A 24,220-nucleotide genomic window follows, 5' to 3' on the forward strand; every position below is an offset into this window, starting at 1 on the left:
GATAAAGTATGATGAGGGAGAAAGTATGATGAGGAAAAAAAAGAGAGAGTGTGACAAGAGAGATTGAGGAGAGAGAAAGTGTGATGAGAGCGAAAGTGTAATGAGAAAAAAAAAAGAGAAAATGGAGTGTGATGAGAGAGATTGAGGAGAGAGAAAGTATGATGAGAGAGAATGTATGATGAGAAAAAAAGAAGGAAGAGAGTACGATGGAAGAGATTGAGGAGAGAGAAAGTATGATGAGAAAGAAAGTATAATGAAAAAAAAGGAAAGAGAGTGTGATAGGAGAGAGAAAGTGTGTGATAAAATGATGAGAGAGAAAATATGATGAGAGAGAACAAGGAGAGAGAAGTGATATGAAAGAAAAAAATAAATAAATATATTTTGATATTTGATATTAAGGGAGAAAATTTTAGTTTTAGCTCAAGGGTATTTTTGGAATAAGGAAATATTTTGATTGATGAAAATAGGGTAATGACTGATTGAATGTGAGGTACATGAGAATGAGTTATTACCCAATTTCAAGGATTCATTCCCTTATTTGCATTCCTATTTCTATAATCTAAACATTAACAATGATAATTAATGATTCTCATTCTCACTCCCCACTCTTATTCCCCTAAACCAAACGCCTCCTGAGATTTAGATGAACAATTAATAGTAGTTAAGAGTAATTAAAACTGGTTGATATACAACTAACTATAGGATGAAATATTGTTTTGATTAAAAAATTAAAATGGTCGTCCATTTGAAAAAAAAAAGGCCTTATTATAACAAATTATTATATAGTTCCTTTATTGGTTTACCTCGTGGGGTCCGTTCCGTTTTCTGTACAAAGGGTTTTGGGCTCCACTGTCTAGATCGGCGAAACTCTGCGGAGTCGAGCACAGATCTTCGTCCAGGCTCCTCGCTCTCCTAATGCTGTAATGGAAGCGTCGGATGGGATCGAGGACACGGCACCAGGAAGGGACGAGGGCGAGATACTAGGAAGGGACACGGTAATGGAGCACGAGGCGCCGGAGCTCACGAAGATAACCTTGGGTACTCTTTTGATCTCACCTCGTACTGTTCTTCTTTCATAATCCCGGAAGAAAGGAGAAAAATGAGCCATAAGATGCCTCCCTCGAACCAAAATCACGATATCCTAGCATCTTGGGGTTTTCCCTGGTCGAGGCTCAGCGAAAATACGGATTGGAGGATTTAGCTTCGTTTGTTATTTCTGCTCGTCTAACCCCTAGAATATCGGTCTACTAACCTCTGATCCTTGGATTGGAAACAGATCGAGTAAAGGAAGCATAACAGTTCTTAGGATGATTGCTGATTTAGTGTTTTACTCGCTGAATCGGCTGAAACTGGAATACATAAATTTCAGCGCCAAAATATTATGCTTAAGAGCTTATTTGTTTGTGTGAACGGAATTTTTTGTATGATAAGGGTGTTGATTTTAAGAGCAATGCGATAATGTACAATTTTTATTTTTATTTTTTGCAGTTGGATTTGATCTGAATAGGTTTCAGGAACTGGTTGGAGATGTGCCAAATGACTTTGAAGCTTGGACGTCACTTGTAGCACATGTTGAGAAAGCTCACCCTGTAAGTGGATTTCTCATCTGCTTGTACAAATTTGTCTTCTTGTTTGCTTTTCCTGTTGTGCTTTATGAAATTCTATTAACACCTATATCCATTCTATATTATATGTTTTCTAGTGTTTGAATAACATGAATCCTACAGGGAATTGGTTGCTATCATCTTATGGAAAGCTAAGATGTTAACTTCATTTGAAAACATATGATCGCAACAAGTAATGACTATGTATTAAAACGTCAAGTCGTGCTAGTCTGTATGGTTGGAAATTTACCATCCATCCCACCGATCAACACGGGAGATGACTTTGATATCGACACTGAAGTTCTCCTTGATTTCTAGAGAAGTGATGGTCATACGTGGTAGAGCTAGAGAGACAAAAGGGGGAGAGAGACTAGGAGGGAGACTAATGCTCTGTTTACCTGAAGGAGTGGACGATGGATGGATGAAATAAACCTAGGGGCATGGGAAGAAAATGGAAAGGGAAAGAAATCTCTTCCTTTGCATGCTTGTTTACCTTGATTGAGGAAGGTGGGTACATGCGGTGTAATTTTTGTAACTGAAAAAGGGTATATGCATCATTTTTTTTTTTTGGATATATAGTGTAATTTTGTGAGTTAAAAAGGATATATGTGTCATATTTTTTTATATATAGTGTAATTTTGTGAATGAAAAGGGGTACATGCGTCATTTTTTTTTTCATCCGTTGCTTTTTGCCCAATTTTGAGGTGATCAATTTTAGCTCTAAAACCATCCGCTAATGGATTGTGTTTCTCTTCCCTCTTAAAATTTTAATGAAGTAAACGATGGAAATTTTTTTACCATGGAAACTTTTCCTTAGTTTTGCTTTCCACTCTCCCAAGTAAACATAGCATAAAGGAGAGAGAAGGGCTCTTGGAGGAAAGCAACAAAGGGGATTTGGGCTTGCTGTTGAATGACGCGTGTTGTTGGGCTGTTCAATGGGTGAGGTAGAGGAATTGGGAAGAGCTGGAGGAGTGAGGAGAGTATGTGGAGACAGAGAGAAGAAATATAAATAATTCAAATCCTCTTAAAAATCCAATTACCTAAACAAACAAGACTATCCTATATATAAACTTGGTTGATTCAATCCTAAATGAGCTAAAATAAGTCTAGATTCAGGATGATTTGAACTTCTAATCACCATGTCTACTTGTTAAGTTTCACTCAACTCTAAATCGACTTTCATTTGACCATAAAATCTAAATATTGGTTCACTTCAACTTAATTAGTCATGACAAGAATTCGTTTTTGTGTTCTGACTTCTGTGACACTAGGAGAGATTGGGAGAGCAAGCGAAGGAAAAATTAAACTTTAGTGAGATCATGTCGAGCTTCTTCTCCTCTACATGTCTTCTCTTAGCTTTGGTTGGGGCGTGGAGGAGCAGATCAGTTCAACATGACACTTTGATTGAATAAAATATTATTTGATTAAGTTGAGAAAATAATTTTTTTTTTCTTTCACTATTTTAATTTGTTTTATTGGAAAATCATTTAAAATACATGATGACTGCGATAGGTATGCACTATTTGATCATATTAAAGTTTTTTATTAAAAAAAATCTATCCATTTAGTTTAATTTGAAGGAATATTTTTTTTTTCAAATTTAAATTTGATTTTATTGAAAAAAATTTGAATCCAAAATTTTCAAATTTGATCCCGTCAAGTCGAGTTAGAGTGTGTCTGAATCAAGCTTCATTGCTTTCATTTTTTTATATAAATAAATAAAATTTAGCTACAAAATTCAAATTCTAATTTAAACTCCAAATAAAATATTTTATGTATCCAAAGTCTAAAAATATTTTATGTCAGAGTGAGTCTGAGTCTGACTTCAAGGTTTTTTTCCATATATAACAAGTGCCTTGTGATTTTCTACCCTTTTATCCTAAGAAAATATTGAATTATATATTGTGCTCTTTAATGACATTTTCATGCAATGGATTGCAGAATGACATTGAACGAATCTGCTTGATTTATGATGCCTTCTTGTCTGAGTATCCTTTATGTTATGGTTACTGGAATAAGTACGCAAATCACAAGGCACAACTCTGCACTTTGCGTGAGGTCGAGGAAACCTATGAAAGGGCTGTCCTAGCAGTGCCATATTCTGTTGATATATGGGTCAAATACTGTAGCTTTGGTGTCTTAACATATGAGGATCCTATGGACATTCGGAGGTACAAGTTTTTATTGATGCAACATTCTGTTGCTGTTGATTGATACCAAATTGGACAAAATTTTGGGAATTTCTTATCAAACATTAGTTTTTTATATGACAAGAACAGTCGCCAAATTACTTTGAAAAAGACAACGTTATTTTGCTAAAAGATCCTTCGATTATGCATGTTTGTATTTGAGTAGGAGGCAAATAATTTAGCTTGCATTACTTTTTTGAAATTAATGTCTTCAAATTCATATGCTAGGAATGGTTGTATATAATCTTTGAAGCTTAATTTGTCAATCATTTTGTAAAATTCTGTAAATCATATTTAAATTTCCTAAATTATTGGTCAATGTGAATTCAATATTGATGTCCGTCTACTAGTTCTTTTACAAAAGAAGGTTTGATAGTGAACTTCATAGATGTAAAACATAAGTTCCTAATTTTGGTCAATATGATGTTTTCTTCTTGATTTCTGTTTTGCATGGCCTGATCAAGTGCTGACTTATTTAGATATTAATAATACAACCATGCATGGAGTGCAATGGAGGTACACGATCCATATAGTTAACCTCAAATAACTAGGACAAGCACGACGTAACAATGATTTGACCAATGACTTCCAAGAATCACATTAATATTATTCAAGGGTTGGTTGACTAATTTTAATTGAGTCTATTCTGATGGATAATAGATAATCTTTGTTTATGTTAACAATTGAGAGAGATAAAATTGTACTGAAGTAATCAAAAGGAGTCAGATTACACCGTAAATAGGATTCTCATATAAGACCAAGTTACTAAATACCTCATGTGAGACCATGCTTTTGCTGACATTGGTGACTATCTTTAAATGATATTTTGGCTGACTTGATGTAATTGTCAAAACAATTGATGTAGTTTCTGATCTGTTTTAAAAACATCAGTAATATTTGGTTTCTTTAGTGGTCAAAATTTTGGAAGTTTTGAAATATACAATTATAGAGTTAATAAGTTGTAAGTTTATGTTTTGAACTACACAACACAACAGAATTATTTACACTTTGTAGTGGTAGAAAAAAGTTATTTGGGAATTGGTTATCTGTTTACCAAATTTGTAGTTTTGGAAGTTTTGAAATATACAGTTATAGAGTTAATAAGTTGTAAGTTTGTGTTTTGAACTACACAACACAATAGAATTATTTACACTTTGTAGCTCTAGAAAAAAGTTATTTGGGAATTGGTTATCTGTTTACCAAATTTGTAGTGTTTGGAGATTGAGCCATGCTTGGGTCTTTAAAAGGGACCCCAAGCTTTTGTTGTTGAAATATCTTTAAATTAATGAATTTTGAGTTCTGAAATTTATTCTCTCTGTGAGATTGTTGGTTTTGGTGCTGCATGAATTGGTTTAGGGCTGAATTCTTGATTCAGTACTTCATACTTTCATTTTGTGCTTTCTCTTGGCCTCACTTTTCTTGCAACAAATTCCTTTGACTTATCACAACCTGTGACTTGTGCTAACTGTCTTCCTTCTCAAGTGTCAGCCAACAACCCAGCACACCAAAAATATTCTCTAATTCATATGTAGTTATCATCCCACAACCTCTGCAATGTCTTCTGCCCATGGACACCTCCTTTAAGCTGGCCCTTAGCTCACTGGTGACCTGTGCAGGTATGGTTCACTGCAGAACCTGCAGAACTAGCAACAAGACAGACTGTATTTTTGTCTACATTGTCAAATTGGTTTCACTGTACAGGTCTGGATATCCGTGTCTCATTGAAAACATCAACCCAAGCATCTTCCTTGTGACAATCTCCTGTCAAAATCCTATCCAGCAGCAGTTGTGCCTTGGAGCCCTAGTTTGCTTGCTGAGCCCTAGTTTGCTTGCTGTAAGAGACTACCTTACCTCTCTCTAGAGGAGGTGTGTGCCTTAAAACCCTGTTCTGGTTGATTTCTCTGCCAGATAGTTACTGGTGACCATTACTAGCATGCCATGTGCCACCTCTGTGCTGCATCTCAATCAGAACAGGACAGCTCATCTGTATTGGGTGATTAAGCCTTGTCTGAATAATCTTTAGAACTTCATAGAACAAGAGTAGCTTCACTTTGAGTCAATCTTCACGCAACTCATCGTCATCTGGTGTTGATGATGGCCGTTGCATTGTCTTTTCTTTTTGACTCATAATCACTTAACTAAGCTCATATAACCTCAAAAGGAATAGCCTAAATAGTCTTTTCTGTTTGTGAGAGACAAGGTTGAATTTCAGAAATCGATATATTGGAGCTATTCTGTCTGCACAATTTGCTATGAAGACCATTGTTTGGGAGGTCTATGAGGTGTGAATAGGATTTGGTTTGTATTCCAGGTCCAGATAACTCTCATCTCAATTGCATGAAGAAGGTGCTAAGCAAGTGGTATTATCTAAAATACCTGATTCATCTTATTTGTCCCTTCTCCTTTAAAGGGAGAATACAATAGAACATGAGCTTATTATTACATTGTGTGAGAAAGGTGTATCCTATGTGTGTGTGGTTTCATTTATTCAGCCTAGGTTCATTTTAGAATATAAAATACTACAACATGTTAGGGTGTCTGAGTGTTAGTTTTTGTGATTGAGTTTGAATATTCCAGGTTTGAACATCTGTGAGTGAGTCATTTGGAAAAGTGGTCCTATATCTCAATTTAGCATTAAATGTTATTGCTTGGGGAAATTTAGCTAATTTTTATTGATATAACAGTTCTCCGTTTTATATGCTTATAAATTAAAGTGTTTCCAAATTCTTTTATTCAACAATACTTATGATCCCCTCTTACCAGATTATATGAGCGAGGCTTATCATTTGTTAAGAAAGATTACTTCTGCCATCAGTTGTGGGACAAGTATATTGAATATGAATATTCCATTCAGCAATGGAGTCAGCTAGCTCATCTTCACATTAGAACTCTGGTATTTCCGACAAAGAAATTACAGAGCTATTATGAAAGGTACATATTTTATCCTGCATGACCTTCATCTTTCAAGTTTTGTGAAGTTGCAAGTTGCTGCTGCTACAGCTTATGATTTTCTCATTGGAAAATCAATTTCTTTGTTACTAAAACTGGCTATCCCTATTTCTTCTTTATCACCAGTAGTGTAAAGTCCCAATCTTATAAATGTGATGTCCAGTAATTCAGACACTTTGTTTTGATACCTTCTTTGTTAATTAATGCATTGAGTAGATTATTGTAGACATGGCAATTAGCAGTCATATTAAAATAACTTAATTGCACTGGGTGGAAAATTTTCAGATTTAAGAAGTTGGTTGATATATGGTCTCAAAAGATGGGTTGCCAGCAGGACCTTGAATTGCCAAGAGAAAGCATTCCGTTGAGTCAAGGAATGACAGATATTAAGGATAATGAATATTTAGAAATTTCCAAACTGATCAAAGAATTTATGGATCAGAAAGGCGATCATTCAAAGATGGCATTTAGAAAATACTTATCCCTTGGGGATCAACTTTACAACAGATCAAGACAGATAGATGAAAAGATCTGTTGCTTTGAAGCACACATCAGGAGGAGATATTTCCATCTGAAGCCACTGGATGCTTGTCAAATAGACAACTGGCACCAGTATCTTGACTTTGCTGAGATGCAAGGAGATTTTGATTGGGTATGAATTTGTTTTTTTATGCTAATTAAATAGAACTTGCTATGCTATGATCCAAATCACTTTTTATTTTGACAGACAGTAAAACTTTACGAGAGATGTTTAATTGCTTGTGCCAGCTATTCAGAGTTTTGGGTTCGGTATGTTGAGTTTGTGGATGCAAATGGTGGCCGTGAGATTGCAAATGATGCACTTGGGCGAGCATTGACTATCTTTCTTAAGGTATCAAACTAGTGATTAGTTCAACCACTCAGACTACTTTTTTTTTCTGGAGTGTCAGATACATAATTCATCACTCCAAAGAAATTATTTTTTTCCTTTTTCTCCATTGTCGTAGTCGAAAGGGAGTCTTGGTGCAATGGTTAGGTTGTTTCCATGTGACCTTGTGGTTATGGGTTTAAATCACCGAAATAGTCTCTTGCAATGTAGGATAAGGCTATGTACAATGACCCAATGTGATATGATCTTTCTTGGAACCCCGCATTGGCGGGAACTTTGTACATCAAGCTGTCATTTTTTCTCCATTGTGGTAGTCAAATTGAACTATAGTGTTATAACTGCTCCTAGGAGTCAATGTTTTGTTATTTTATTTGTATATATCATATTAACTATATTTTAAAAGTTCTATCTCTTATCATGAAATATGATTTTTTTGTCTGAAATGGTTATAAAAATATGTAGTTATGAGCATTTGGGTGTGCCACCTTTCTACAATTATTCATCAATTATTTTTTCCTCTTTTTATGCCAATATTTGCAACCCTGTTTGTTTCCAACTTCTTCTACACGCTGTGGCTCACCATGTTGTTTAAATAATATTTTCATGTTTCATAAAACTTTGATTTCTCAAATTTTGGTATTGATCTATTAGATATCTAAGGTGGGAGTTTTAAACTGGAATGACTGTGATAGGGTCCAAGTTATAAACTTTGGTAGCTGAATGAACTATTCTCTTGGCTATCCTTTGTTGCATTTAATGAATGTCCAAGGCAGAATCCTCGTGAACTATTCTCTCGACTATCCTTTGTTGCCTTTAATGTAACGTCCAGGCCCGAGCGGGCCCCACCCGAACCAAACCGGGCACGCCACCAGAATTGTCCATCGAGTTGACGACTAGCTCCACAGACGGAGGTCCTTTCAGCGTGCTTTTGTCCTCACTCGCACGCACCTGTAAAACATCCCAGGAGGTCACCCATCCTCAAATTTCTCTAAGTCAAACACGCTTAATTTTGGAGTTCTTAAGTTTGGGCTTCCGAAAAGGAAGGTGCGCCTTGGTGATATGGATAGTACCATCTGACCTTTTAAGTCATACTTAACCAGAATCTTAGAACCGGGGTTTTATAATCACCCCCACTTAAAGACACAACATCCTTGTTGTGTAACCATAAATCACACCACAAACAAATCTCAGAATCTCCCTCACTAGGTGGTGCCCTGGGTGCTCTTGTCACAGGTGCACTCACGGTCGCAACTTGGCTCTGATACCATCTGTAATGTCCAGGCCTGGGCGGGCCCCACCCGAACCGAACTGGGCACGTCACCAGAATTGCCCATCGGGTTGACGACTAGCTCCACAGACCACCGGAGGTCCTTTCAGCGTGCTTTTGTCCTCACTTGCACGCACCCTGGAAAAAACATCCCAGGAGGTTACCCATCCTCATATTTCTCCAAGTCAAGTATGAGTTCTTAAGTTTGGGCTTCCGAAAAGGAAGGTGCACCTTGGTGATATGAATAGTACCATCTAACCTTTTAAGCCATACTTAACCAGAATCTCAGAACCGGGGTATTACATTTAATGAATGCCCAAGGCTTGAGATCTCCTTTGGATGCTGGACTGTGGTGGCTGATCTTAATGAAATTGTTCCTATGCTGATTGGCATTAACATTTTTCAGTAAGTGTTGGTGTCTGTCAACATTGATCAAGAGGAATAAAAAGAGGGGACAAAGGAAGAAGGGGAGGCAGAGGAGGAATGGTTTTGCTTCTGGCTGCCATGGCTAGTGCACCTTATGTCTCTGTTCCCCAAAGAAGCAGTTATCCTTACCTTCCTACCCAATAAGGTCACATGCTGAACCTTCATCAATACTCTGCCATTTGGATCAGTGCCAATGCTTATCCTCTGATATAGTTTCATGGACGCCTCTTCATTTATTAAGATCATCATGTTTCAATGAGGTTTCAGCGTGGGCTCATGCATGAAGGCATTTGATAAAACAAAGATTTAGAACTATGCTAACATTCTTCAACAACCTTTTGGATAAGAAGCTTCATTGAGTGACGGTTAATTCTAAGATAACTAGTATTCATACAGTTTCGGTTGTCTTATTTGCCAGTTTGATTTGAAATGCCACCATTAGAGTTGGCAAAAGGCGACTGCACTTACCCCTAGTGCCCCCGTCAATTCGCCCCAAGTCCAACACGGAGGAGGTAAATCACGGGTGACTACTAGCCCTTGGAATAGTGACTAGTGCATGATGAAGGCATTTACTTCGGTTATGCCGAGATTCGAACCCCAGACCTCAAGTTGGCAACACCTCATGCACTAACCACAAACCGTCCCAAGGGGACGAAATCCTACCATTAGAGCAATTATGACAAGTGTACATTCTTTGAATTTGTGTGGAGAGTGCTATGTTTTGTTCCTCTTTCCTTGTGGATGTGTTAATCTTTTGTTTCATTAAAATATTTCTGTGTTGCTGCCAGTAGAGAGTTCCAGCATTCCACATCTACAGTGCCATGTTCAAGGAGAAAATTGGTGATTTTTCTGCTGCACGTATTCTAGTTAAGCAGGGTCTGGATTTGGGTTCTAACTTCATTGGTACTGTTAAAAAGCTGGCAAACATGGAAAAGCGTCTGGTATGTTAAAACTCCATTAGTATAATGCCTCAAAAGATAGAACCATCATGAACTAGTATGTTCCATTTTATGCAGGGAAACACTGAGGTAGCTTACCAGACATATGAAAAAGCAATTGAGTTGGCTAAAGAAAACAAGAATTTGGATATTATTCCAATTCTGTACTATAATTTTGCTCAATTTACATTTGTGGTGAGTCTGCTGGAACTCTGTTGTCATGTGTTCCACATATTTACTGCCTTCCTATTTATTTATTTTTATCTTGGTTAGGTTCGTTATTTTAGAGGATCTATCAATAAACAATTCTATTCTTATGTCAAAAAAAAACTATCCCCTTCTATATCAAATGATTCCAAAATGCTATAACTGTATTAGGTGTTGGATCTACAAGAAATGAGCTAACTAGACTTGAATATGTTTACACATGACCAATAAATGCAGTAATTGGATGAGGCCATTTCATTAATGTTTAAGTGGAGACATAGGGAATTTGAAAAAAAATAATCTTTACTAGATACACTAAAAAATATTTTAAATGTTTTTGACTTAATCAGGATATTGGCGTGGTTGGTCCTCAATGCAATAGAAGTTGAGTTGTTGATCCCAATTAGTTGGATTGGCACAAATTTTAGTTGCCTTACAGTTGACATTTGTGCCAACACTAGATTTAGTCATAGGCCATTCAATATGCATCTGAGTCTGCATTGAACTTGTGGAAGATCAGAAGATGGTTTCTTGGAAAAATGAATTTTGTATATGATTTTTATTGACTTAGAAAAAAATTATGATGGAGTCTCTAAACAACTATCATGATCACTTTTAGAGAAGAAAAAATTTATAATGTTAATGTAGTAAGTATTAAAGGATATGTAGGATAATATAATGTTGTGTTAGAGCTACACGAAGTGACACAAATAGTTTTCTATAATTGTCGGTTTACACCAGTCAGCTCCTTTGCTTATTTTAATAACATGGTTGGAAAAATAGTTCATGTCATATTTATGGTTTGGGATTATGGTAAAATGAAATTTTAATATATAATGATATACTATTAACAACTTCATTATTAATTGAATGCCAACATAGTTTAAGCTAATAATATGATGTTATTAGTAACTATAATATTAATAATTTGATTATGAAATTATGTTTTAGTCCTCTTCCATTGATAGCCTAATATTTTTTATTTAATATTATATTATACCCATCTTGTTTATAAATAATTATTAATAATAACCTTACCATTTATAACATGTTAAGTTTTATTGAATAACTTCCTCTTATTGATAAGATGTTTTAACAAATAATATCAATTATTAATAGCGCCATAATAATTTATTAAATTATATCATATTAAACTCATCTTATTAACATACAATTATTAATGCATATTTAGATTCCTATTAATAGCATGCTTCATAATTAATAAAATCCTTAACTTATTAAAATATGACTATTATTATATAATTTTTAAACAAAATAATATCGTGTCAATTTAGTATATCATATACTATTAAGTTCAAGATGTTAAATATAATTATTACACAAATTAAATTTCTATTTAATACAAAGCTGCAGATTATTAATGGAGAATACCAGATTATTTAATTAATAATTAAAAGATGACATTATTATCAAATATTTCACTATTATACTTTCGTAAAAGTATACAATTATTTAATTAATTATATATCTTCTGAATAATAGAATTAGATTAATAATCAACAACATTATCATAATTCATAAGATTTTGATTCTATATTTAATTTATATGAATGTCATCAAACCCTATTTAGTTAAGAGCTTACCTTTAGTTATATATTAATGATTGTATATTGATAAGTTATGTACATTAACCCTTTCCTTGGAGTTCTCTTTACATATCTAAAGTTGTGACGCACAACATTCAAAGTGTTGTTGTGTGAGTATGTGCATAAATTGACTCATAATACTCACTGCATAAGTAATATCAGGGTAAGAGAAAGGTAAATGAGCTTATCAACTAGTCATATATTCCCTTGTCACCTGAAGGGTCGTTTTTATTCTCCCTCCACTTTCAGTTTCCCATGAAACTGTTTCCTAGCATCTTTATCCATTTCCATAGTACCGCCTATCATCTTTTCTGAAGACTGATCCTAAAATACATAATGAGAGTCATTTTGTTAACTGAAATTTATTGTAGCAAAGAAACCCGATTTCTACTATCTGAAAATGTTCATTCATAAGAGTATTTTATAGTATTTGTGTGCTATGGAAGCTTTCAGGTTATAGGTGGAGAAAATCCAGTTGTTTATTATTTAAGTTCAAGTTAGTACTTTTTCCCATCTCGTTCAACTGTATTGGCACTTGCTTGGCCATCTTTCTACCTCTTTTTTTTTTGGCTTTCGATTTGCTTGTTTACCATATATTTCTAGCAGATCTCCCCTGTTTGATGGGATTTCTTATAGCGGTCACACCATTACTCTGATGGAATCTCTGCATAAATATAACAAGTGCATAACCTGATTGGGGATGCACTAGCACCGAGCACGAGCCGTCTTTCTGCTCTTCTCTCTTTGGACTTCAGCATTTCATCAGGATCAATATTAAGTTCTGGAACGAAGTCAAAAGACTTTCTTTCTCTAGAATCTTGCTATATTTCAGATCAGCAATAGGACACTCCCACTTTGGATCATAAAAAATATCCATTTCTGGTCGTAACTCTGTCAGGGCATTGTAGTACTTGGTAGCTGCTAAGAGTGTCCTGCCAAGTTGAGTGGATAGCATACTGAATCTCAAAACACTGAGCTGTGTTTCAAGATTGAGTCGGAGTAGATATATTGGACGAGCACCCAATTTCTTTAAGCAGATTTGTATGAGATGTAGGTGTTTCCAATATTTGACTCCACTGAGTTCAATAGATGGAGGTCGCCAAGTTCCAGCGCGATAGCCATACTTTGCCTTTGATTACGAGAAGAACAAATTGAAACCATTCTTGAAAGTTTTTTTGTGTTGGTAATCTCAAGCCCGGATAAAAGAGGAGGGTTGCGTTAGGTTGCCAACCAACGTCAAAGTATGGCAAATATTCAATGAATGAATCCATTAAACTATTGTGTTAATGCTAGGTTGTTCCTCGGAAGGAACGCGTTGCAGGGTCCGACTGTAACGTCTCGGCAAGGACCGCTATATCTCCAAAACTCGGGTGTAGTGATAAATATGCAAGAGTTCGCCTTACAGGGTCCAACTGTAACGTCTCAGCAAGGACCGCTACATCTCCATGAGAACTTGGGTGTAGTGTTAAATAGGCAAAAGTTCTCACACCATAGGTTAGATAAGAACAAATATAATAGGAAAACTAATAATCTAAGATTTGGAACATGGAATATAAGAACTCTCACTGGTAAATCAATGGAGGTAGTAGATATGATGATTAGGAGAAAAATTAGTATTTTGTGTGTACAAGAGACAAAATGGATAGGCGAAAAGGCAAAGATGATAGAGAACTCGGGTTTTAAGTTATGGTACACTGGAAAGAGTAAAGCAAGAAATGGAGTGAATATCATTGTAGATAATTTGTTAAAGGATAAAGTTGTAGGAGTAGTTAGAAAAGGGGATAGAATTATAGCCCTTAAGATAATAGTGGCAAAAGAAACTATGAACATAATTAGCGTATATGCACCACAAGTAGGATTAGATGAAGCTACCAAATCAAGGTTTTGGGAGGACTTAGATGAAATATTACAAAATATTCCACCAAATGAAATGATTTTAATAGGAGGTGATCTAAATGGGCATGTCGGAGTGAAAAATGAGGAATATGAGAGAGTACATGGGAGTTATGAGTTTGGAACGAGGAATGAGGAAGGGAAAACTATATTAGATTTTGCAATAGCATATGACCTTATATTAGCTAATACGTTTTTTTAAGAAAAGAGAAGAACACTTAATCACATTCAAAAGTGGGAATAATAAATCGCAAATTAACTTTCTTATGATTAGGAAGAAGGATAGAAAGATTTGTAAAGATTGCAAAGTCATCCCTGGAGAAAGCTTAACTACCCAACATAGGGTAGTAGTGTTGGATATACGCCTCAAACATAGTATCAATAGAAAGAAAATATATACAATTTCTAGAATTAAGTGGTGGAAGTTAAAGGATGGAAAACAAAATATATTTGAGGAGAAGGTAGAAGTACAAGCATTAGGTGAAATATACGATGACTCTAATACAACATGGGATAAGATGGTATCAAAGTTGAAAATAGTAGCTAAGAGTGTACTCGGTGAGTCAAAGGGACATGCACCACTAAGTAAAGAATCTTGGTGGTGGAATGAGAAAGTACAAGAGAAAGTGAAGGAAAAACGAATAGCTTATAAGGAATTATATATTTGTAAGAACGAGGAAAACTTAAAAAAATATACAATAGCCAAGAAAGAAGCTAAAAAAGTAGTGAGTGAAGCAAAAAATGAAACTTTTGAACGGTTATATCGAAAATTGGATACAAAAGAAGGGGAAAGAGACATTTATAGAATAGCTAAAGTGAGAGAAAGGAAAACAAGAGATCTTAGCCAAATAAAATGTATTAAAGATGAATGTAATAGGGTATTAGTAAATGATGAAGAAATAAAAGAGCGGTGGAAGAGGTATTTTCATCAACTTTTTAATGAAGGTTTAGGTGACCAACTTAACTTAGGTAATTTAATTAGGTCAAATGAGCATAGAAATTTTAGTTTTTATCGTAGAATTCAAACATCAGAAGTAAAACAAACTTTAAATGAGATGCACAATGGAAAAGCCGTTGGACCAGATGATATTCCGATAGAGGTATGGAAGTGCTTAGGGAAACAAGGTATTGAATGACTTACAAAATTATTTAACATGATATTGAAAACGAAAAGAATGTCTGATCAATGGAGGATAAGTACTCTAGTTCCCTTATATAAGAACAAGGGAGACATACAAAATTGTGCAAACTATAGGGGTATTAAACTAATGAGTCATACTATGAAACTTTGGGAAAAAGTAATAGAAAAAAGATTAAGGAAGGAGACCACAGTGACAGAAAATCAATTTGGGTTCATGCCTGGAAGGTCGACAATAGAAGCTATACATCTCCTTAGACAATTAATTGAAAAATATCGGGAGCAAAAACAAGATCTACACATGGTATTCATTGACTTAGAAAAAGCTTATGATAGAGTCCCAAGAGAAATTATATGAAGAATTTTAGAAAAGAGAGGTGTTAGCGTAACATATATTGAACTAATTAAAAATATGTATGAGGATGTAACGACCAGAGTAAAGACTTCAGGCGGAGTAACTGAAGCATTTCCAATAAAGATAGGGTTACATCAAGGATCAGCCCTAAGTCCCTATCTTTTTACACTAATTATGGACGAACTCACTGCGCACATTCAAGACACAGTACCGTGGTGCATGTTGTTTGCAGATGATATTATTTTGGTAGATGAGACACGTGAAGGAGTAAATGCTAAGCTAGAATCTTGGAGGGAAACACTAGAAGGGAAATGTTTTAAGCTTAGTAGATTAAAAACAGAATATATGGAATTTAAGTTTAGCAATATTAGAAATAATGAAACAATTGTTAAGATAGAAGAGGACGAGTTGCCCGGAACTGAGAGATTTAAATATTTAGGATCATTTTTACAAAATGATGGAGGGATTGAGAGAGACGTTTTACATAGAATACAAGCAGGATGGGTGAAATGGAGGGGAGCGTCGGGTGTTTTATGTGACCGTAAAGTACCTCTTAAACTTAAAGGTAAGTTCTATAAAACCGCTGTTAGACCTGCTATGTTATATGAAGCTGAATGTTGGGCTATGACTCAAGCACATGAGCATAAGATGAGAGTTGCAGAGATGAGGATGTTAAGGTGGATGTGTGGACATACGAAGATGGATAAAATAAGGAATGAGAGCATTAGAGAGAAAGTCGGAGTTGCATCTATTGAAGACAAACTCCGAGAGACACGTTTAAGATGGTACGGACATGTACTTAGACGATCAATAAATGCTCCAGTTAGGCGATGTGAAATTATGATAAACATGCATATCAAACGAGGAAGAGGAAGACAAAAAAAACTTGGTTAGCAACAATAAAACAAGATAAAATTTATTTAAATATAGATGATGATATAATAGGAGATAGAGCTCAATGGCGTAAAAGGATTCACACAACCGACCCCATCTAGTGGGAAAAGGCTTGGTTGTTGTTGTTGTTGTTGTAATCTCAAAAAATGAATATTAAAGGATAAAGAAGGTGGAGAGTTGGGTATGAGACAGCTGATGGTGTGACAGAGGTAGTAGTATAATTTGCCATTGTTTCTATTCATCCCAGAGCTTGAGTTTTTAATAACATGAAAGATGAATTGGAATATTATAATGAACAATTTTAAAATTCCATTTTTTAATGGGTACAAAATACAAATACATGTTTTATTCTGCTACATCAAAAATTAGATTCTATGTTAAAAAATAGAATGAATCTCTAAACAAGTGGGAAATCTCACAATTATGGGAGACTAAAGCAGGTAAAAGGAAATTTCTAAAGAAAATCAAATTATAACCCCACTAATTTGGTATCCAGTGCCTTTCCAACTTTATGAAATAGTAGTTTTAGATTTTTTTTTTGGATTTGACCAAATGGAGATGTCATCAATAGAATAAAAAATGAATGGATGAAATGGAAAAGAACTTGTGAGCCTTGAGTGATCATGAGAATTTTTTTATAAGATTGCGAACAATCTTTTGTAATTTATGAATTGAAAAGTTGGGTATTAGTAAGCAACACCAACAAAGAGATGTGATTGTTAAGATGGATGTGTGGTGTTGTTAGAAAAGACAAAATAAAAAATATATATATATCACAAAACAATTAGATGTAGATCTAATAGATTATAAAATAAGAGAAAGTAGGTGGAGATAATATGAAAATATGAAGAAAAGAATCAATTGAAATGGAAGATGTAGGAGGTAGAAGATATCAAACAAACTTTTATTCATGCAAGTAAAAATGAGTTTTATCAATTTGAATATGGTTGGTGAAATGCCTTTGCATTGAGCTTGATTGAAGGTTAAGATTCATATAGTCAACTGGTTGATGACGACAACAATTTTCGTTTATATACTACTTTGTATTAGTTGTCTTTTCATGTATGTACTATTTTGCTTCAGTTTCATTTATCAATAAATGTTTTCAAGAATAATTGTTGTTCTTAATAGAATTTTCTTTTCATGAGCTGCTTACCTAAGAAGCACAATGAAGAAAATCAAAAATTTTCTGTATAATCAGTCGTCTTAATAATTGAGATTAGTGACCTTAATGTATTTCTTTGTCCATGTTTTCTTCAGGCAAGTGGTAGCATTGATGCTGCTAGAGGAGTTTTCATCAAGGGTTTTCAGCAAGCACCGTGTAGAGCAATACTAGAGGTTCTATTTTTTTTTAAAAAAAAATTGAATTAATTGGATTATATTCTATGAACCTGCAATTATTATATATAGTGCCTGATTGCGTGCTGACTACCCTAACTCCAAAATAGCATTAACCTCTGTGTCCCACCTGGATGTTTTGGCTATGTTCATGATGTTTTTGATGCTTGACATCATACATTTTTTCTTCCATGGAGTGTATTTCTTCCTGTTTCTGTGTACCTTCTGTTTCGTAAACTGCTACTCACTTGTTTTTTGTTGGATATTCCCATATTTGAGCACTATGCCTCAAGTTTCTAATGGTTTGCTTTACATTTGCTTTATCCAGTGGCCTATGTTCTATACAATTCAACACTAGTATAATGCTAATTTTGTTTTGCTGTTGCATCTGCGTTTAGATACTTATTTTGTTGCTTTGACAAGTGTGATTGTCAATTCTTCAGAAAGGGAAGATAATTCCAAAGCTGAAGTGGTTAAGGACCCACTGTATACTTTTACATTCTGACACATGCAAATGGGATTGGGACTGGTTCAAGTAGTCTGACTTAAATTAATTAGAAGTACAAATTTTAAATTATTCACACAGGCAAGATTTGGCCACAAGATATCCTGATTGAACTCTAATATCTGTTGGAACAACTATATAGGGATTTTATTTGGTTACTACTTGTCCTAAAAATTCAAGTTGTTAACCAGAGGCTGATCTCCATCTATATTGTAATGAAATTGTACTCAACGTAGCTCATTGTTGAAAAAGAACCCAGTAAGCAAACCACAGAGTTTGGAGTGTGGAATTCGATTTTTTATTCTTGTATTTTTTTTTTCTGATTGATAAAAGTTTCTCTATTTGATGTTTACTTCTTCCTAATTTATGTGTATGTAATATCTCTTTAAATCTGATTTATTTTACAGGGACTGATAAACTTTACAACCATTCATGGCAGTGCTTCTGAGATACCTATTATTGATGTGATAATTATGAATGCATTAGAACCAGGTTCAAGTGTATTTCAAGCTTTGAGTGATCAAGATCGTGAAGACATTTCTAATTTATTTGTAGAGGTTAGATGTCCTCTTTTACCTTGTAGAGTTCATTGATTAAAAGGAAAGGTTGACCTATAGTTTTCTGTTGATTGATATCTTCCTCAATGTTCCTTCCGTATTCCTTTTTTTATGAGTATGCAATAAATAAGTAAATTACTGCTGGACATGATAGATGTCTAATTTTGTGCCAAAATTTGCTCAGGCCATTCCTACTGTTTTTTTGGTAGCAATCACATATCTTAATTTAATGGGGGAAAATATATTTCAGATGGTAGTGGTTAAGAAGCAACTGATTCCATGATTAGCTTGAACTTATTGTACTGGAGTTGGTCATGTTGGAGAACACATGCTTGGAAAGGGCTTAAGTGCAAGATTCAAATCTGCACTGACAATGCAAATGTCACAGCCCAGTGTCTAAATGACCCAAGCTGATTTGCTTCTCCTAACCAAACTCTTCTATGCTTGTTTGCTTGCCATTGCCAGTTGTAATCTAATTTCTGTACCTCCACGAGACTCTCCCTTTGTTTCTTGCATCTCACAAGCCCAATGGATATTCATCCTCCTCTTTGCTCTAACATACATTGTGAGATCTCATCTCACAACAGTTTTTGCACCTTGCTCACCTCCAATATCATGTTTCTCTGTCCTGCGCTCCAACATATTAGGGGTTCTAGAAATGAGAGATTAGGGTTCTATGTAAGGATTTTTTCCTCTTTCTTCCTCTTATTCTCTTTTTCCTCATTTTGATTTCCTTCTAAGAAGGTGACATGTTAGGCTTGTTAGACTCTTATTTCATACACGCACCCATGTGGAGTTGACACAGGTACGGGTGGGAGAAATGTTGAGTTTGATTGACAGAGGTGAGATCTTGTGAGGAGCCTATTGTGGCAGGGAAGTGGCCATTTGCAGGCAGGGACGAATGAACATTACTAGTGGAGGAGGGCTCCTCCACATCAGTTGGTCTTCTGAAGTAAAGGCTCAGGCAGTGAGGTGGCTCCAACTGCAGTGCCGCCATTGTCATTGGCAGGAAGGGCTTTTGCAGAGGATGTTGTAGAGCCATAAATATGGAGGTGTCAATTTGCTCCGTTTGTCTACAATCCAGCAGTGGAAATGTGGGTAGGGGAAGGGATCTTGAGAAAATAAGAAGAAAAATAGAGGGGGTCTTCAGTGAGCATTGAGGCATAGGAGTGCGGAGAGCAAGTAGGTGGCAGTGATGGTTTACGAGATGTCATGTATGATTAGTTGCAACATTTGGTGTAGAGAGTCTGAGGGATGGCCAAGTTCGTGAAGAGGGAATGAGAGCACACTAGAAAGTATCAAACATCGAATTAGAAAATTCATATCTGATTCCACTTGATGCAACACCAATATGAACAAAAAATCACTAGGAAAAAAAAGTCAAACCTAAGAAAATTCAAATTTTATTAATCAAAAGATGAAATAACAAGGAGTTGAGGTCTTTTTAAAGGGCTAAACAATTTCCAAATGCTGTTTATAACACAGTAAAATTAACTTATTTCTAAAAGAACTTTATCAAGCTTGGAAATAAATACTATACACTAAATAACATATTTCTAAAACAATAATTAAAACTGTCTAGTTTGCTTTGATTTGGAAAAAAAACACTACAACTATTAAAATTCATAAAATTTAAAACTTCCTACTGTAAGACTTCCGTATTTAAAAACTTCCTAATTAATTTGCATCAAATAGTTGGTTCTTGTTTGATGCACAGATGGACACACTTCTATGCACGATCCACAAATATAACGAAGAATATAATGGACATTTTGTTAATGGTTAGCTTATCCATACAACTTACCTTATGTACTGCTGATTACTTATGATTGCTACCAGCAGTTTGTAGACCTTTATGGGGATATTCATGATGCCAGAAAAGCATGGGATCGGCATAGAAAACTCTTCCCACATATCATGGATCTGTCAGCAAACCATGCATCCTCGGAGAATAGCACTATGAACAAGAGCATGAATGCAGGTAATGGACCAGGTATGGATCTTATTTGTAATGGTTGCATTGTTAAGAGCAACCTTGCTCGAGATAGGCAGCAAACTACCAATTTGGCAGTACAATCTAGTTATGATATCCTTGAAGAAGTGGATGCAATTGGCAAGCTGAATTTAGAGATAAATAGAACTGGTACACAGGAAATCCAATTAACTGATGCTAAAATAATGGAGCAGTCAGTGAAACAGAGTGGATCACACGATGTGGCTAATGAGCAAGTTCATGAAACTCATGAAACTAATCCACAATGCTCTAAGATTGAAGATAATCGTGAACCTAATTTTGATGACCTCAGGCGGCTACCGTCACTTGATAATCTTTCACTAAAATCTCCAGATGTTAACAATCTGCCAGTGATCTCAACAACTCTGATTGACTCGGAGCTTGCTGAAGAGGTAATTACAGTAGTTAGCAGCAGCAAAGGACAAGATGGTGAGGATGCAGTTGAGGCATCTGAAGTCCATGTACCTGTGACACTAGACGGAAAATCAAGCTCATCTTCTCAGCCAGATCAGTATAATGAATCCTATTCATTTCAAGCTACTGGATCTCCTGCCATAGAGGCACAACTGAAATTTCATCAGCAATTCAATCCTCAATCACAGTCCAACTTGAAACATGAATTACCACCTAATACCATTGCATCTCCACAAATTGCTAGTGGTGGAGGAAGCTGGGAACAAAACAACAAAAGGAAGCAGAATCCTGAAGATTCCACATCACCTGATGGGCATATCCAAATCCAAGTATCAGAGCATCAGAATGGTCAGGTTCAAGAAGAGGCACAGTACCCTTTGGGTGGAAATAGCTCACAGCTTCCTCCTGATCAATTTCATCCATATCAATCTCAGGCCACACAAGCTCCACAGGCTAGCCAAAGCCAAGTTCTATATCAGATGGCTGCTGCTCAAGCTTACCAAACTGCCAATCTTGCTTGGACTGGACAAACCATGCAGCATCAGGGATTGGTATATGTGCAGTCCCAACCTATCTCTCAACCTGCTTCTCAAACCCAGACCTATGCTTATCAGCAACTAAACCAGAACAGTGAACAGTATGGATATACCCAAAGCGGCCAAGTATTTAATCCTCAAATCTGGCAATATTATCAGCAACAGATGTGCTACCTGCAGCAGCAGCAACAGCAATGGCAACAGCAACAGCAATCACAGCAGCAGAACCAGCTGACCCCTAATTCCTCAGATCTGTTATCGCAGGTTGAACAGGTACAACAACAGCAAGAAAAGAAGTCTCAGCAGACGCCAACACGGAGCCAACAGCTGGTTATTCAACTACAAAGGAAACCAAACCAAAAAACTAGCCAACAAGTGCATGAACATGCTTCTTCACCTGAACAAAAACATAACCAACCACAGCAGCAGCAGCAACAAGCATTGCAACTTCAGCAACAAGATGAACAGGCTAATCAGACTCAGCATCAGCAACAAGCATCGCAACTTCAGCAACAAAATGGACAGGCTAATCAGACTCAGCATCAGCAACAAGGATCCCACCTTCAGCAACAAAATGAACAGGCTAATCAGACTCAGCAGCAACAACTTCTCTATCTCCAGCAGCAACAGCAACAGCAACAGCAACAAATATATATGCAGCAGCAGCAGCTCTACTTGCAGCAACTCTATCAACAACAGTTATTCCAGCAGCAACAGCAACAAGTACCACAGCAGCTACAGCAGTATCAACTATTCCAGCTGCAGCAGCAACTATTCCAGCTGCAGCAACAACAGCAGCCGACAATTGGTACATCAGAAGTTCAAGTTCAGCCCACTGGTTACTTGCAGGTAGGTGATTTTTTTAAGAGAGTTATTCATGGACCTATCGTAATTATTGTTGGACCATCTCATCAACAAATGCCAGTTTACTTCATATCTAATATTTTTGTGGTTCATTGTATATAGTTTATAAAGGCGATATTTATCACATCTAATGTTGCCATCATGGAGTTAAATAATATACATAATAACTTGTGCACCTCAAGACTTAACCTACTAATATATAGGGTCAAGAATATAGGTCTCCAGTTACTGGACTCTAGTTATGCATATGTAGTAGCTAACAATTGTTGTTTGTTTTCTGCATGTTTTTCTAGTTAATGTTATATCGGCATTTAATTTTAACAAACCTTGTGTGAGTATCATAGGAAAAATCTATCTCAAACTGATGTGGAGTCTGTTGGATGCAAACGTATTAAATATATCATAGTTTGACTTGAATAGCCTAAATGTCTGCCCAAGTTCTAAAACCATAACCAAGCAAAACCAAGTCATTTAGGCTCATGTATATTAATCCTAATTGAAAAACAGCTAAAAACCAAATGGGGCCGCAAACTGGATTTTGTCCCTAATATGGCTTATACCTATGAGATTTAAATGAGTAGAATTCAGTATATTAACGGTTTGCACTGTAGCAAGGCATGCTTCTTTTCCCCTAACATGTGCAGTGTGGCTGAATTTGAAAGTGCGCTTCATGGTTATATTGATTTTTGTGAACAAATTATTTATTTGCCTATAAATTCTCAGACTTGATGTGGTTGTCGCTTATTATGGTTTCCCCACTTAATGAGAAATTGGGACATTGCTGGTAGTATTGTTAGGGAATAGCTGTCGGGAGACTTTACCAAATTTGAACAGCTGAATATGAAATCTTCTCATTTAACAATATGTGCTATGAGTATGTATGTAACCCAAAATTTCAGCATTGACATTCTACATCTTGTATTTCGAGTGTTTGATTATGCAATTTTTTTTTTTTAGGGTGAAGAGTCTAAATCTCAGAAAGTTGAGCAATCTCAGAAAGTCGAGCAACCTGAGCATTCTCATTCCTCCACCCCCCAGAGGACTCCCACGCACTAAAATCAAATCTCCATTCGAGGTTTTGTGGTTTGGAGCCTAAATACGAATTTGCCATAACATCAGCTTAGAAGAGTAGCACATATTTCACTCGTCATAACATCAGCTTATCATCCGCAAAGTCACCTACGTGTTTTTTTTTGTTTTTGTTTTGCCAACTAGGAGTGTCTACACAAAAGTCTTAAATGAATTAAACAATGCAGTAGATATCTACACCAAGTCGATCATCAAGGCTTTGCAAATGCTCAATTAAGAGTGTAACATGTCTATAATCTTTGCAAGCACTATGTTGTAGTTTCACCTCATTATATGAACAATGCTACTGGGAAACTAGAGTATTAATTATTCTCGTCTCCGTTTTTTCAATCACTTGCTTTCGTATCTGATGGCTAGTCCTGTCTTTTTTGCTGTATTAATAAATCTGATGCTTGTTAAATCTTTTAAGGTGAAAATTAAAAGAACACCTCTTATTTTTCATCTTAAAAGTATCTATATACATAGGGTTATAAATGAGACAGATATGTAGAGTCAAAATTTGTGTTTGATAAGGTAAGGGAGTTTAAAATGAATTAAACTATTGAAATCGTAGTTGTTCAAGGTAGTT

At 35.7% G+C, this 24,220-nt stretch overlaps 1 protein-coding gene across 2 annotated transcripts; it reads left to right on the forward strand.

The window, feature by feature from the left end:
• Positions 1-837: 837 nt before the first annotated feature.
• Positions 838-23,985, forward strand: LOC121985464. 2 transcript variants are annotated; one of them, XM_042538941.1, is made up of 12 exons: positions 838-1,038; positions 1,489-1,589; positions 3,546-3,775; positions 6,557-6,724; positions 7,028-7,394; positions 7,470-7,613; positions 10,095-10,244; positions 10,320-10,436; positions 17,596-17,673; positions 18,586-18,735; positions 20,575-22,548; positions 23,521-23,985. In XM_042538941.1, exons 1-12 carry the CDS (start codon positions 924-926, stop codon positions 23,617-23,619), a joined length of 3,693 nt encoding a protein of 1,230 aa, XP_042394875.1. In that variant the 5' UTR covers positions 838-923; the 3' UTR covers positions 23,620-23,985. The 2 variants fall into 2 exon arrangements, with proteins under 2 accessions (XP_042394875.1, XP_042394876.1); XM_042538942.1 differs by having other exon boundaries at positions 20,578-22,548.
• The last annotated feature ends 235 nt before the right edge of the window (positions 23,986-24,220 follow it).

Source organism: Zingiber officinale, chromosome 5B, assembly GCF_018446385.1.
Source record: "Zingiber officinale cultivar Zhangliang chromosome 5B, Zo_v1.1, whole genome shotgun sequence".
Lineage (NCBI taxonomy): Eukaryota > Viridiplantae > Streptophyta > Magnoliopsida > Zingiberales > Zingiberaceae > Zingiber > Zingiber officinale.